Genomic DNA, 14,802 nt, shown 5'->3' with positions numbered 1-14,802 from the left:
TTTTTGAAAGTTTTCCATAATATTTCCAATTCCCTTTTGGTATCCGTAATAGAATTGAATAGAATTAAATTAGAGGAAAGAAGTATCTGTCTATCCTATTAAGGGTGTCCATGAGCAATGACGGAACAAAAAACTAATAAAACGGGATTCAAAAAAAAAAATTAGAATGTCACATTTGGGATTTAAAACCCCTTTACTACTATACTTTTCCTTTATGTCAAGGGAATTCAACGTCTTACGAATAACTTAAAAAAAATTTAATTTACTCTATTTACAAAGTGTAATTTCCTGATGAATGGGATTCAATTCCTTCACTCCACTTATATTCGCCACTGTTCATGAGCCCATGAAACATATCGAGATTGATTGTTATTTTGTGATGAGGAAAAGCCGATTGATATTTGATAGGCTGGTTTCCTTGGATTTTGTCTATACTTTTTTTTAAATTGCTGATATATTGACCAAGCCCTCGGTTGGTGTCCGGCGACACGCGTTGATATATCCGAGTTGAGAATGGCACTCCCTTTCAGCTTCAGCGAGGGGTGTTGGGGTGGATTTTCGGTCTGGCCCAAAATGGCCCAACGTTATAAATCCACTCAAGCCCAACATGACAAGCCCATTCTAGAAGCAGTTCGTGTCGTTAAAATATCATGGTATAGCCAGTTTTCACACTGGTCAATGAAAAATAGCCAGCGTTTACCAAGTTAATGAAAAATAGCCACTATTTTGCTGCAACAGGGACTGGTCCAGTATAATATACGGGAGTTCTGGTGCATTTGTGTACGAACTCCAGCATATTATGCTGGACCAGTATACTTTGCTAACTCCTGTAAAATTTGCGGGAGACTGGAGCACCAGTGCTCCAAACTCAAGTATATTATACTGGACAATTATACTTGCTGGAACTCCCGTAAAATTTGCGGGAGTTCCAGCATAATTATGCTTGAACTCCCGTAAAATTTGCGGGAGTTCCAGCATAGTTATCCTGGAACTCCCGTAAAATTTACGGGAGTTCCAACATACTTATGCTGGAACTCCCGTAAAATTTGCGGGCGTATTTTTCCGGATTTTGAACAGTGTTTTCGCTCAGATTTAAAGTGGCTAAATTTCGATGACTTTTGAAACTTGGCTATTTTTCAACGACCAGTGGTAAATCTAGCTATTTTTGAATTTCTCCCGTTCGTGTCTAATTATATGGGCTTTTCCCACTTTTAGCCCACCCCAAAAATTATTTGTATTTGGCTGCCGAAAAAGTATATAAAATTTGTACAATTTTTGTATATTAATATATATATATATATATATTATATATATATATATATATATATATATATATATATATATATATATATATATATATATATATATATTGCTTTATTTGGAGAACGGCTATACAATGTCATTTTACCTAATTTTGTTATTGTTCTCACTGTTATATTTCTTTTATGTAAATTTAAATACCTGAGAGTTTTTAGAATCCGAGGTGATATTCATTTACTGTAACAATGTGTATTTCACAACGATCTCTATCGTAGTACATGGAGAGATTTATAGTATTTTACATGTACATAAGAATGACTAAACTATCCTTGGATACAATATCTATTACTCCCCCTCAAGCGATGCATGATCGGAAAGAACATAGAGCTTGTCACGTAGATATAACAATCGCGGAGAAGGAACTGCTTTGGTTAACAAATCAGCAAGTTGATCTTGACTTGGAACATATTGAACTTGGAGAGTACCTGATGCAACCTTTTCACGGACAAAATGAACATCAATTTCAATATGCTTGGTGCGAGCATGTTGGACAGGATTGTGAGCCAAATAAATAGTGCTAACATTATCACAAAAAATTATTGAAGGTGAAGAAACACATATGTGAAGATCTCAGAGAAGAGAGTGTAACCAAGTGAGTTCAGCTGCAGCATGAGCAACTGATCTATATTCAGCTTCAGCACTTGATCGGAGAACAACATTTGCTTTTTAGAAGACCATGAAATAAGATTTAGGGCCAAGAAAAATACAATATGCCGAAGTAGAACGGCGAGTAGTAGGACAACCGGCCCAATCCGCATCAGTATAACATTGCAAACTGCCAAGAGAACCACCAGCAACAAATAAACCATGATTCAAAGTTCCGTGCAAGTAGCGTAAAATTTGTTTTACCGCAGTATAGTGAATATCTAGGGGAGAATGCATAAACTGAGAAACTTGATTAACCGCGAAAGCAATGTCGGGGCGAGTGAACGTTAGGTATTGAAGACCACCAACAAGACTACTATAAAGAGTTGGATCAGAAAATGAAGGAGAGTCATTTGAATGTAGAGATAATTTGAGAGAAATAGGTGTTTGAAACTGGCTTGGACGATAGTAAATTGGAACGACTAAGAAGGTCCTTAATATATTTTGACTGACAAAGAAAATAGCCGCCATCGCGAGCACTAACAGAAATACCAAGGTAAAAGTTAACTAACCCCAAATCATTCATCAAAAATTCAGACTTGAGAGTTTCAATTTAAAGATTGAAGCAATGAAAGAGAGGAGGCAGTAAGAAGAATATCATCAACATAAAGAAGAAGAACATCAAAGCCTGAATTTTGTTTGTAAATAAAGAGAGAGGAATCAGAGGAGCTATTATTGAAAACCATGAGTTAGAGAGAAAAGAAGTGAAATCGTTGAACCACGCCCTAGGGGCTTGCTTTAAGCCATAAAGAGCTTTGTTCGATCGACAAACATTATGGGGAAATTGTGGATGAACAAAGCAACTAGCTGCTTCATATATACCGTTCATAAGATTACCATGCAAAAAAGCATTCTTAACGTCTAATTGATGAACAGGCCATCGTTTAGATGCAGCAAGAGCAAGAACCGTACGAAATGGTGACTGGTTTCACCACAGGACTAAACGTTTGATCACAGTCTAGTCCTTGTTGTTGATTATAACCCTGAGCCACATGACGAGCTTTAAGACGCTCACGAGAAACCATCTTGATTTTTGTTTAACCCTATACACCCAACGACAACCAATACCATTAGCATCGGAGGGGCGGGAACTAAATCCCATGTGTGGTTAGCCATGGAGGCATTATACTCTTCTGCCATTGCACGTCTCCAATGAGGACACTTAGAGGCTTCAGTAAAGGATGAGGGTTCAGAAGGAAGAAAAGAGGTATGAGAAAGCAATGAAGGAAGAATACGAGGCTTAAGAGAACCTGTTTGTTGACGGGTAATCATGTGATGCATTTTATTGTTGGAGGAATGATCAGCAGGTGGAAGGTCGATTTCACCACAAGGTTGTGTCTGTAGGGTATAAGGAAAATTATTTGAGATAGAGTGAGAGTTGTCCTGCTGGTACAAAAGCTGAGCAACATCAACAGTTGGTTGCGCAGAAGAAGGTGAAATAGTTAAGGGAATATCAGAATGTGACGAGGATTGAGGAGATGGAGGCAAATTTCTAGAATGTATTTTATTTGAATGCAGTTGAATATGTGATGGAGACTGTAGAGATAGAGTAGGAGATTGAGTCAACATTGGAGTAACATTATTTTCTTGCAACAGATTCTCCTTACGTGACCAGTAGGATGTGGAGAAAAAAAAGGAGATGCATTAGAAGTAGTAGCAAGTTGGTGTATTGAATTAGGAGTGGTAGTTGAAATTGAAAAAGCATCTGTAGCTTTAAAAAATCGTGAGGGATAAGGGTGAAACTCTAGTACAGAAGGAAGCTTAAAATTAGGACTTCTTGAACCAGAATTAGGTGAAGATAAAGAGAGAAGATAAGGATAAGGAAAAGAGTCCTTATTGAAAATAATGTGTCTAGAGATATATACCTTATTACTTGAAGGATCAAAACACCTATATCCTTTATAATTAGAGGGATAACCAAGAAAGATACAATGTTTGGATCTAGGACTCAACTTATGTGATGAATAATCACGTAAATTAGGATAACACGAACAACCAAAGACACGTAAGTGATGGTATGTGGCAGGCTTGCCAAAAAGAACTTCATATGAGGTCTTAAAGTTAAGTTTAGAGGAAGGAATAATATTTAAGAGATGGACAGCAGTGTTAAGAGCTTCAACCCAAAATTGAGATGGAAGAGAGGACTGAAATAATAAAGAACGAACCATATTTAAAATTGTACGATGCATGCGTTCGGCTTTACCATTTTGTTGGTAAGTATGAGGGCATGAAATGCGAAGCAAAACACCGTTGTTATTAAAAAAGGAACGAAATTCCTGAAGCTTAACAAACTCAGCAGCCCCATCACATTGGAGAGCTTTAATTTTTATAGAAAATTGAGTTAATGCATATGCATAAAACTGCTTGAACATAGTGAAAGCCTCAAATTTGCGCTTTATAGGAAAAACCCAAGAAACTTAGTGAAATCATCAATGAAACAAAATAATAATATCTAAAACCAAAAAATGAAGGAACTGGAGAAGTCCAAATATCACTATGGATTAATTCAAAAGGAGATTTAGAAAAGGAACACGAATCCATAAACGGTAACTTGTGACGTTTGCCAAGTTGACAAGCATTACATAAATTGTCTAAGCCTTGCAATGAAGAACAAGGCAAGTTATTAATCCTAACTAATCTAGCTAAAATTGCTGAGCTTAGATGTCCTAGCCGACGATGCCAAAGGTTTGGAGAGGCGCGAACACTGGCAAGAGCAGAGCAAGATGCATCAACTAGACCACCGAAAGGCAAGAGAGAGTATAAAGAAGTCCAGAGCTATTGCACCGATGAAGGAGCCTCTTAGTCGGGAATTCCTTAATAGACAAACTAAGAGGATCAAATTCAATAGAACAAATATTATCTGAGATAAATTTACGAACACTTAGTAAATTAGCAGAAAGGTGAGGAACAATTAAAATATCCATAAGAGAAAAGACGGAATAAGGAGTAGAAAGTGTACCATGGCCTGTATAGGAGATAGTAAGTTGAGTACCATTACCCATAGTTACACGATCGAAGCCATTATATGGATGAATGGATGATAAGATGGATGCATTTGGGGTCAGGTGAGAAGAAGTGCCACTATCCACAAACCAAGAGGCATCACCAGGCGAAGCATGAGACGAGAAAGAAGGATTAGAGTGAACATCTGAGACAAAAGCTTTAGAACCCAACGATGGGCAGTCACGAGCAGTACGGTAGGGCTGATAGCAAAGCTGACAAGAAAGTATTCCATGAGTGGTTGGAGAGGAAAATAACGGAGCTTGACTCGAAAAGGGCGGAGGGCCTAATATAGAGGGAAAACGGGGGCAAGCAGAAAATTGTTGAGGGGCAACGTTAAAGGATTTTGAGAATCCTTGATTGTGTCGACCTCTACCACGCCCACCATTAAAATTTCAGCCAACATTGTTGTGCCTACCACGTCCACGACCATTAGAGGAAAAAGACTGTTGCTTAGCCACAAAAGCAGTAGTAGAATTATCAGTAGATGGACGGGAGATACTACTCAACTGAGCTTCATGAAGAAAAAGAAGGGATCTGGTTTCAACAAAGGTGGGAAGAGGGATACGAGTAGAGATAGACGTGCTCACAGACATGTATTCAGGAGGTAGACCAGAAAGTATTTGTAAAACGAGATCCGAATCAGAGACGAGATTACCAATGGATGTTAACGCATCAGCAATGGACTTGAGACGATGAACATATTCATTTATTGAAAGATCACCTTTCTTAAGATTGTGAAACTGGACCTTGAGTTGAAGAGTTCGGGAACTGACTTGGTCACGAAATAGACACTCAATTTGAAGACAAGCATCCCTAGCAGTGAGAGTATGGTGTGGCTTGATTATAGCCTGGAGAATCTCTTGAGAAATAGTTGCATGAATCCATGAGAGAACAATAGAGTCCAGTTGAACCCATTGTTCGAAAGCAGGATTGGATACAGAGGTGCCATTATCACGAGAAATAGAAGGCTCGGGACAAGGGATACTTCCATCAATGAAGCCATAGACACCATGACCCTTAAAGACAGGCAAGAAAAGTTCTCTCCATAACATATAATTTGTGTAATCAAGAACCGTTGGGACAAGATTCTTAATGTTCGAGACGGAAATAACAGAATGAGATGATGGGAGAAGGAAGGAGCCTCTGCCATGGAGGTGGGTGGAGAAGGTGTTGATTCAGTAGCGGAAGAGGAAACCATAATTCGATGAAAGAGAGGAATAATCAGTGTAGAGATGACCTAGACTTTTGATACCATGTAACAATGTGTATTTCACAACGATCTCTATCGTAGTACATGGAGAGATTTATAGTATTTTACATGTAGATGAGAATGACTAAACTATCCTTGGATACAATATCTATTATTTACAACTTATTCTTAACATGGTCTCTAAGGTTTTCTCACTAATATATTAGATTTCTCTCTTCCATTCTTGATGGTTTCAGTACTATCTTATCTCTCAAGCATTTCGGCCTTCAAATTTCCATAAATCACCAAGTACTGAATTTATTTCCTTTACAGAAAGAAGAAGGAGCAAAAATTGTGTGATGCTCACAACTATTGGATGATATGATTTTTATTTCTTGATTTTTCACGATGGAGCGGTATTTGAGCTATTCATGTCTCTTGAGAATTTCAAACACATTATCATCCACTAAATTGTATCTCCAAAATCTTAAGTCATTAATATACTTTTAAGAAAAAATAAGTATGATTTCTTAATTTAATAAATTTATTCAATTGAATCTACACTCAAAGGTGAACCACAATTTCCGATCAATATTTCAGAAGCCAACTTTGCTGCTATCTTGAAAAATCCACAAGGCAAATATAGAACATGCACAATTACTATCTATGGGTAGGAAAATAACAATCATAACAAAATGATACTAATAAATAAGATGATTATCAGCTGAGTAAATCAGTATTGATAGCTTTAAGAGCTTCATCAGCCATGATCTTATGCATTTTCTCTGAGGGATGAACTGCGTCCCAGAACACAAACTTTGTTCGATCAGCACAAGTTGTCAACCCTTTACAAGTCTCTCCATACTCAGTCGTTCCTGTCCCACAGCAGCCTTTACTTGTCTCTTCAAAGCCTGTCAGTAATTCATTTCATTAGTATCGACCTTTTATATTACTCATTCTGTTTCAATTTAGATGAGGTGGTTTGACTTGACACAGAGTTTAAAAAAAAAATAAGAAGATTTTGAAACTTGTGGCCTTAAAAGCTTAAACGGTAAAAGCTTTGTGGGGCAATGACATTTGTGTGGTATAAAAGTTTCTCATTAAGGGTAGAATGGGTAAAATGAAGAGTTTAAAGTTGAATTATTTTCAAATTTAAGAATATATATGTTATTTATTTTGGAAAAGTACATCATCTAATTTGAAACGGAAGGAGTATCACTTTTCAGTGGATTATTAAAGTGAAGCTCGATTTATATAAACTTATTACTTGAAAATAATTAGATCTACTAACGACTATATGAAAATAATATACAAGTTGGAAATTTCTTTTGTTTCAAAACGTCAAGAATTTCCTTGTAAATCGTTGACCGAAATGGATAATTAGTTCCTTACCGAATTTATGGGGGTTTTGGACTGCTTCTTGAATGATGCTATAGATGTCTATAAAGGAAGCTTTGATCCCAAATAATCTTTTTAGAGTTTGCAACTCTCTTTTGAGTTTCAAATTGAAAGAGAAAGCAACTTTGTTCAAATCATCGTCGCACTTTGTTTCATCATCTCGAATGGTTCTAATAAGTGGTTCGCACCCAAGAGGAGGAACTCCTACCACTGCTAATCTCCTTGCTCCTACACCATGAATTATATCCTGCCAAAGTTCTTCACATCATCAATTGATATAATTTAAATCCATAAGCATAAACACTGTAACTTTGCTCGGCCAACTCTCTCATAAATTTTACCTAGAACAACTATACAAAAAGACATGCATCCCTAAGTAAAAACAGGAGAAATTTTAAAAATAGAGAAAACATTAATGTTTGATTCTATCTTAAACTTATAATACATGCTAGGTTTTTTAATACGTAGTCTAGCAGCTAATGAAAAGCGTGAAAATCTATGGAACGTCATGTTCAAATTCCAAAAAGTTAATGAAATAGTCGAGATGTAGGCAAGTTAGCGATCACCATCATTATTAAAACAAAAACGGATATACTCGTCTTTAAACATATATAAGAGGAGAGAATGAGGACCTTGACGTGAGTAAACATGGAATGGATCAAGAAGTTCTGGTATTGTTCCACAGAGTATTGCTTTGAACGTACAACTTCCACAAAGTAATTTTGGAGGAAGTCATTAGTGCCCATACTTAGTATATATAGTGCATTTTTCATTGTCTCTCTTGCTTTCTCAGCTCCCACCATTTGCCTCAAGTGGATTTCATAGTGCCTGAGATATTCTCTTTGCTTGGCTAGTGACATTGCATTCTGATTTTATCAGAAAAAACATTTAAAGAAGAAAAAGTTAATCCAAAAAAATAAACTGAAATACAAAATTAAGGACCAAGCTGGGACTTTGGAAATAATTAAATTAAAGATGTAGCTAGGAAAACAATTACATACAGACAAATTAGCAGTGAGATCATCATAACCAGAGCCAGCTGATGCAAAACTAATGCCATGTAGCATATCCATGTTGTTGATTTGTGGGTCGAGAAACCCTCTTGTCATGTTCACGTAACCAAGTGCCTCCGCTGCAATACGAAAATTTTACTTCAAATTAGAGGCTTTTTTACTTTTGTTTTATTTTCCTGTGGGGGAAAGGGAGTTGGAGGATTAGGAAATTAGCATGGCTCAGATCCATGATACCATACATGGTTGCATTTGGCTCATGTGCATTTAGCTACTTCATGGCTTCTAAAAGCAAGAAGGGAAAAAGATGGGGTAACAAGAACTTCTTATTTTATTTTTCTGAAAAAAAATGAAACTGAAAACAAATCAAAAAGCTTAGAAACTAATCCAATAAGGCAAGGATTATTATTGGACAGGATCACATTTAAGGAAAAAGGCCAAATTGGATTAGTTGGTGTTTTTAACTAACCCTCCATTACATATTTCGATCATGAATACCCATATTATTAGCGAATCGTCTTGTACATTTGACCTAACGACATGGGCTTGAAACCTTTGAACCCTGTTATATTTTTACCGAGTAAATTCAAAAATTGTACTTGTACGTTTAACTATATTTTAAAATTACTCTTAACCCGGTTACTATGTATTTTTCAAATTAAAGAAAGGGCCAAGCATCAACAATTATTAGTCAAACATATACAAACAGAAAAACACCGAACATAACTTGTAAAATTATCTACAGTATTTATTCGTTCTGTATCTTTTATTACTCTAATTAAGAAGTAGTAGCAAGGAAATTAAAAGAAGAGTTCGATAGTTACCAATGAAGTCAGTGGCAAGTTTGCCATTAGAGAACCTGCCAGTAGGTTGAGAATTGGAAAGGTCCAAACCATAAGGCAAATAATTGGCTTTGTTTAGAGTAGAAAGATGGTTGTTGTTTCCAGGATCTACACTTGAATCTCCAAAAACCAAGATACATGTCACATTATTCTTCGCTGCCACTTTCCTCAGCTCACCTATTTCTATGGCTTCTAATACAGCATTATGATGAAAAAGCACCAGTGCCAGAAATATGAGAATAATCAACCTCACTGACATTTTGATGCTTTTCATTTCATTCAAACGAAAAAAAAGAGAAGATACCGAGTATATAAGCTTGCTGTTTCGTAATACTACTGTGGCAAAGTGAACTCTGCCTGTGTCTTAAATAGTGTAGAGGGACTTTAATATTGTTAGGTCAACAAGCAGCGACCTATTATGCGGTGGCAGACATAAGAAATTGAAGTGAGTAAGACGTTTGTGTGAATCTTTTGGCAAAGTAATTCTACTAGTTAATTTTACACTCTAGTCACTAAATATCCACTATAATAGTAGGGGGCAATTTTAAAGACCTTGTAATAATGCTAACTATTATTCTAACTACGTTAAGATCTTGCATTAGTTGATTAAATTTAAGACGTTAATATTAAAACGGGACATACGTCATACGTCCCAATAAAAACTAAGGAAGACGGAGATAATAGGAAATATTGTGAAAAGCCACATCCATAATACTTATTGTTTTTTTTTCCTTTTTTTTCGGGTAAAAACATCCAAGGTGTGTTTGGTATGAAGCAAAATGTTTTCATGAAAAATGGTTTTATGGAAAATGAGTGGTTTTATCACTTATTTTCCCTTGTTTGGTTGGTGAATGGAAAACATTTTCCGGAAAATATTTTTTATTGTTTGGTTAGAGAGTAGAAAATATTTTTCGGAAAATGTTTTCCTTCATAGTTCATACCAAACACACCCATTGAGATTGAAATTTTAAGTTGCTTTCATTGCATTTCTTTATCAGCCTACCTTTAAGTAGGCTAATCCGCGGCCTGATTTTCAAATTGTCATGTGGCAGTTTAGAAGATTTAGACATTTCGAATTGGTTTCTAGTCAGCCTGGAATTCACAGCAAAAAAAAACCATTCCTTTATCTGAAATATTTTTTTTATTTGAATAATTATCCTTGTTAATACTATTTCAAGAATGCAGAATCCCCATTATTACATCTTTGAACTAATATTTTTCCCTATGAAACTAAAAAGAAGGAATTTGATCAATGATCTCGTCGTACAATCTCAAGATATCAAAGTCATTGACAAACATCTCATAAAATTTGTAGCCGTACACACATTAATTTTCAGCCAACCTTGAGCGGCATCAATGGCACTGCTGGTCCTAACTCCTAATTATAGTGCATGTATAACAAAAGAGAAATAGTTGGAATTGGCCATTGGTCAAAGTGCAAGCAAATAATTCAGATTTTCTTAACATTGGCGGTTGCAGATTTTTCAATTACCATTGACCATTATAAACTCAGACTCGTACGAGTAGTTGTGAAGTCTAGCGACATCATCAATCTGTCCGTCCATTTGCTAATCCAACCAAAAAAAAAGAACAACTTTTTCAAAATCCTTTTGCGAAGAGTTCACATACATAATTTATCTTTCTTTGCATTCTATTATTCCAATTTCCCCACTATTTCCTTTGGCTATATGCTACCAAATTCTATATCCACTTTTAGTAGAAAACTCTCGACATAATTTAATTCGTTGCTACCTAACTACTAGTATACAGTATACACATTCACGAAAATGATCTGAAAACCTGCAAATTCAAATCGAGAACTAGAAAAGCGACGCGTCTTGATGTCATAGTAACAGTAACTATAATCAATAGGACGGTAGGCAATTAAAAGCTTGAGAAAGTAGGTAAAATTCAAGTTCTAAAATTTGATGATTAATCATGGGTAAATTACAAACCAGCCGATGAGGCGAAACTAATTGCATTCACTAGCCAAAAATTACATATATATATATATATATATATATATATATATATATATATATATATATATATATATACCAAAAAAAGAAAATTATCGGTTAGTATTATTTTTTAAAGCGGCTAATTTATATAAATTTCACGTTTATCATAGCATCAAACTGAGTGGGTAAGCTAGCTAGGCCCAAGTACGTTTCACACTCCACTCAAACATAAATGAAACATGTTGAAATCAACATGTGTAATATGAAGTAGTACATAAGCAATGATATTTGTACATAGTTAATTACTATTAGTTTAGCACTAATAGTTAGTTATATGTATTGTTAGAGGAATAGGGGTTATATATGTATGGGTTACACACGTGTACATTGAGGTGTAATAACAGAGTGAAAATTCTCCAGAACTGTCCTGTCTCTCTCTCTCTGCTCTATGCTCTTTCTTTCTTAGCTCAAAGAACACATCTCTTCCTCCTTTCAATATGGTATCAAAGCCATAGATTTATGGCGATTTTTGACCTGATTCTTTGAGGAATCTAAAATTAGTATAGATATATTCACTCAATCTTGTCGGAGAAGTGAGAGATTAAGAGAGTTCGTCAAAAACTTGGGGAATTCACCTACGATTTGCGATTGATCTCATAATACACAAATTCCGGCAAAGTGAAAGGTTTTCCTTGAAGATTGATGCAGATTCTACCTTCGAATCACTGATTTCAAACCTCGACGATGACGAACACAACTCTTGAGACCGGGAAGGACGACAGAGAAAAATTCACGAACATTCATCCCAGGCATCCTCTGTACTAACACCCCTCGGACAGTCCAGGTAGTGTGCTAATTCCTCAACAACTAGCAGGAATAGAAAACTATACAGCTTGGAGTAATTCTATGCGAGTAGCTTTATTAGCCAAAAATAAGCTAGGGTTCATAGATGAAAAATGTCAGAAAGAACAGTATAGTGGTGATTTAGAGCATGAATGGGAGAGATGCAATGCATTTGTGTTATCCTGGATAACTAATTCAGTGTCTAAAGAGCTAGCAAATAGTATAATGTACTCAACCAATGCCTATAGTGTTTGGACAGACCTAAAGGAAAGATTTGATAAGAAAAATCTCACTAGAGTTTATCGACTTCTCTGAGAAATTTGTACACTAGTCAAGGAAGTTTATCAGTGTCAAAATATTACTCAAAACTGAAATGTGCATGGGATGAGTATTGGTCAATGGTACCATTTCCATGTGACTACACTAAGCATAAGGAATATGCTAAACACATGGAGCAACAAAGACTAGTACAATTTCTGATGGGCTTAAAAGAGACATATGCACAGGCAAGGAGTCAAGTCCTATTGATTGTCCTTGTTCCCACTCTCAATCATGCATACAACATGATAATGCAGGATGAAAGCCAAAGAATGCAATCAAATATGATATCTCAGGTAGTACCAGACCTGCAACAACTTGATTTGAATGATCCTGCAGCATTAGCCTTCATTCAAAGTAACGGGTTCAGAAAGAACAATGGAAATAGTGCATTGCAATGTGACTATTGTCATATGAAAGGTCACAAGAAAGAAAATTGCTATATGCTGGTAGGATATCCACCTAACAACAAGTTAAACAAAAGGAGAACTTTTGACAAGGGGAATTCAGGAGGAAACAGGGGACCTACAACCAATAGTGTGAGTTGTGTATTGAGGAATCTGAAGGAACCAGCTCGGTATATAGCTCATCAGGGCTCAGCAACATGCCATTTTTCACTCCAGAACAGTATCACCAACTATTGAAGTTAATTGACAAAGAACCTACAACAACAGATGCAAGAGTAAACATGGCAGGTATAGCTGATCTCCTTAATGCATGCTTCTCTGTAGGTTCTAAAACTAACTCCTGGGTCATAGATACTGGAGCTTCGAATCATATGGTTTCTTGCTTGGACATCTTAATCGAATCCCATTTTGTTGCCTCTAACTCTAGTAAAGTACACTTTCCTAATGACAACACCACTTCTGTAACACATACATGATCATTAACTCTTTCTAATGACCTAGAACTATATAGTGTCTTTATGTTCCTAACTTCAAATACAATTTGTTATCTGTTTCAAAGTTAACTAAAGAACTGAAGTGTTGTGCACTATTCTTTCCTGAATTCTACATTTTTCAAGACCTCTACAATGGCAGGGTGAGGGGAATTGGTAAGGAGAAGGATGGACTTTACATACTTCAACCTGCCAAGATACCACCACCTGTCAAAGTACCTGAAACACCTTCAGCTCCTGCTTTCAACTCTTTTATACCTTCAGCAATTCCAGCTTCTACTATTCCAGTCCCAGAGTCATCTAATGTCTCATCAAAGTCATGTTCACATTCTTCCATTTGGCACAAAGACTTGGTCATGCCCCAGTAGCAGTATTACAAAAGATTCCTTCATTAAAGAATCATTTTCTGAATAAAGACAGTTTGAACTGTACTGTTTGTCCTTTAGAAAGGCAAACTAGATTTCCTTTTTCTACTAGTACAAAGAATAGTGTATGTCCTTTTGATCTTGTACACATGGATGTTTGGGGTCCTTATAGACAATGTACTTACAATGGATACAAGTATTTCCTTACTATTGTAGATGAGTACTCTATAATGACTTGGATCTATTTGATGAGAATGAAAAGTGATGTCTTCCTTTTAATCAAATCTTTTCTTACTCTTGTCAAAAATCAGTTTTCTGCCACAATTAAGATCATAAGATCAGATAATGGTATTGAATTCTTCAATTCTCAGTGTTCAACTCTTTTCTCATCAATTGGCATTTTACATCAAAGTTCTTGTGTACATACTCCACATCAAAATGGAGTAGTAGAAAGGAAACATAGACATTTACTTGAAATGGCTAGAGCCCTTAGGTTTCAAGCTCGTGTACCATTAAAATTCTGGGGGGAATGTGTACTAACTGCAGCCTTTCTTATTAACAGACTGCCATCTTCAGTCCTATCTGGGAAATCTCCTTACGAGGTTTTTCATGGACATCCTCCCTCACTTGACATCATTAGAGTTTTTGGATGTCTTTGTTATGCAACCACCTTACATAACGCTGACAAGTTCTCACAAAGAGCCATACCTGCTATCTTCATGGGTTGTTCAACTTCTCAAAGGGTTATAGATTATACAACATCTTCACTGACACTTTCTTTATTAGTAGGGATGTTTCTTTCAGAGAAACAGTGTTTCCATTTAAGTATTCTAAATCCACCTTCCTACATACTCTATTTTCAAGCTCATCGCCTACATTTCCTGTCAGTTCTCCAACTTTCCCTTGCGATGATTCTTTCCATACTTCTAGGATCTCTTACCACCTGCAACTCTAGACTCTAATTCTCCGTTAACTTTTTCTGAACATCCCTTATCTCCATCTACCTCCTT

At 36.1% G+C, this 14,802-nt stretch overlaps 2 protein-coding genes across 2 annotated transcripts; both read right to left on the bottom strand.

Moving 5' to 3' along the window:
• On the bottom strand, positions 1,606 to 2,436 carry LOC109226198 (uncharacterized mitochondrial protein AtMg00810-like). The gene is made up of 3 exons (XM_019390991.1): positions 2,028 to 2,436; positions 1,910 to 1,982; positions 1,606 to 1,837 (listed from the first exon to the last, which is right to left on the bottom strand). The coding sequence occupies exons 1-3, from the start codon at positions 2,434 to 2,436 to the stop codon at positions 1,606 to 1,608; spliced, it is 714 nt and encodes a 237-aa protein (XP_019246536.1).
• LOC109225804 (GDSL esterase/lipase At5g45950) lies at positions 6,722 to 9,754 on the bottom strand. Its single transcript, XM_019390589.1, has 5 exons — positions 9,390 to 9,754; positions 8,557 to 8,687; positions 8,188 to 8,421; positions 7,550 to 7,802; positions 6,722 to 7,068 (listed from the first exon to the last, which is right to left on the bottom strand). Exons 1-5 carry the CDS (start codon positions 9,679 to 9,681, stop codon positions 6,878 to 6,880), a joined length of 1,101 nt encoding a protein of 366 aa, XP_019246134.1. The 5' UTR covers positions 9,682 to 9,754; the 3' UTR covers positions 6,722 to 6,877.

Source organism: Nicotiana attenuata, chromosome 5, assembly GCF_001879085.1.
Source record: "Nicotiana attenuata strain UT chromosome 5, NIATTr2, whole genome shotgun sequence".
Lineage (NCBI taxonomy): Eukaryota > Viridiplantae > Streptophyta > Magnoliopsida > Solanales > Solanaceae > Nicotiana > Nicotiana attenuata.
The sequence above is the reverse complement of the archived record's forward strand: the minus strand, read 5'-3'. Positions and strand labels throughout refer to the sequence as shown.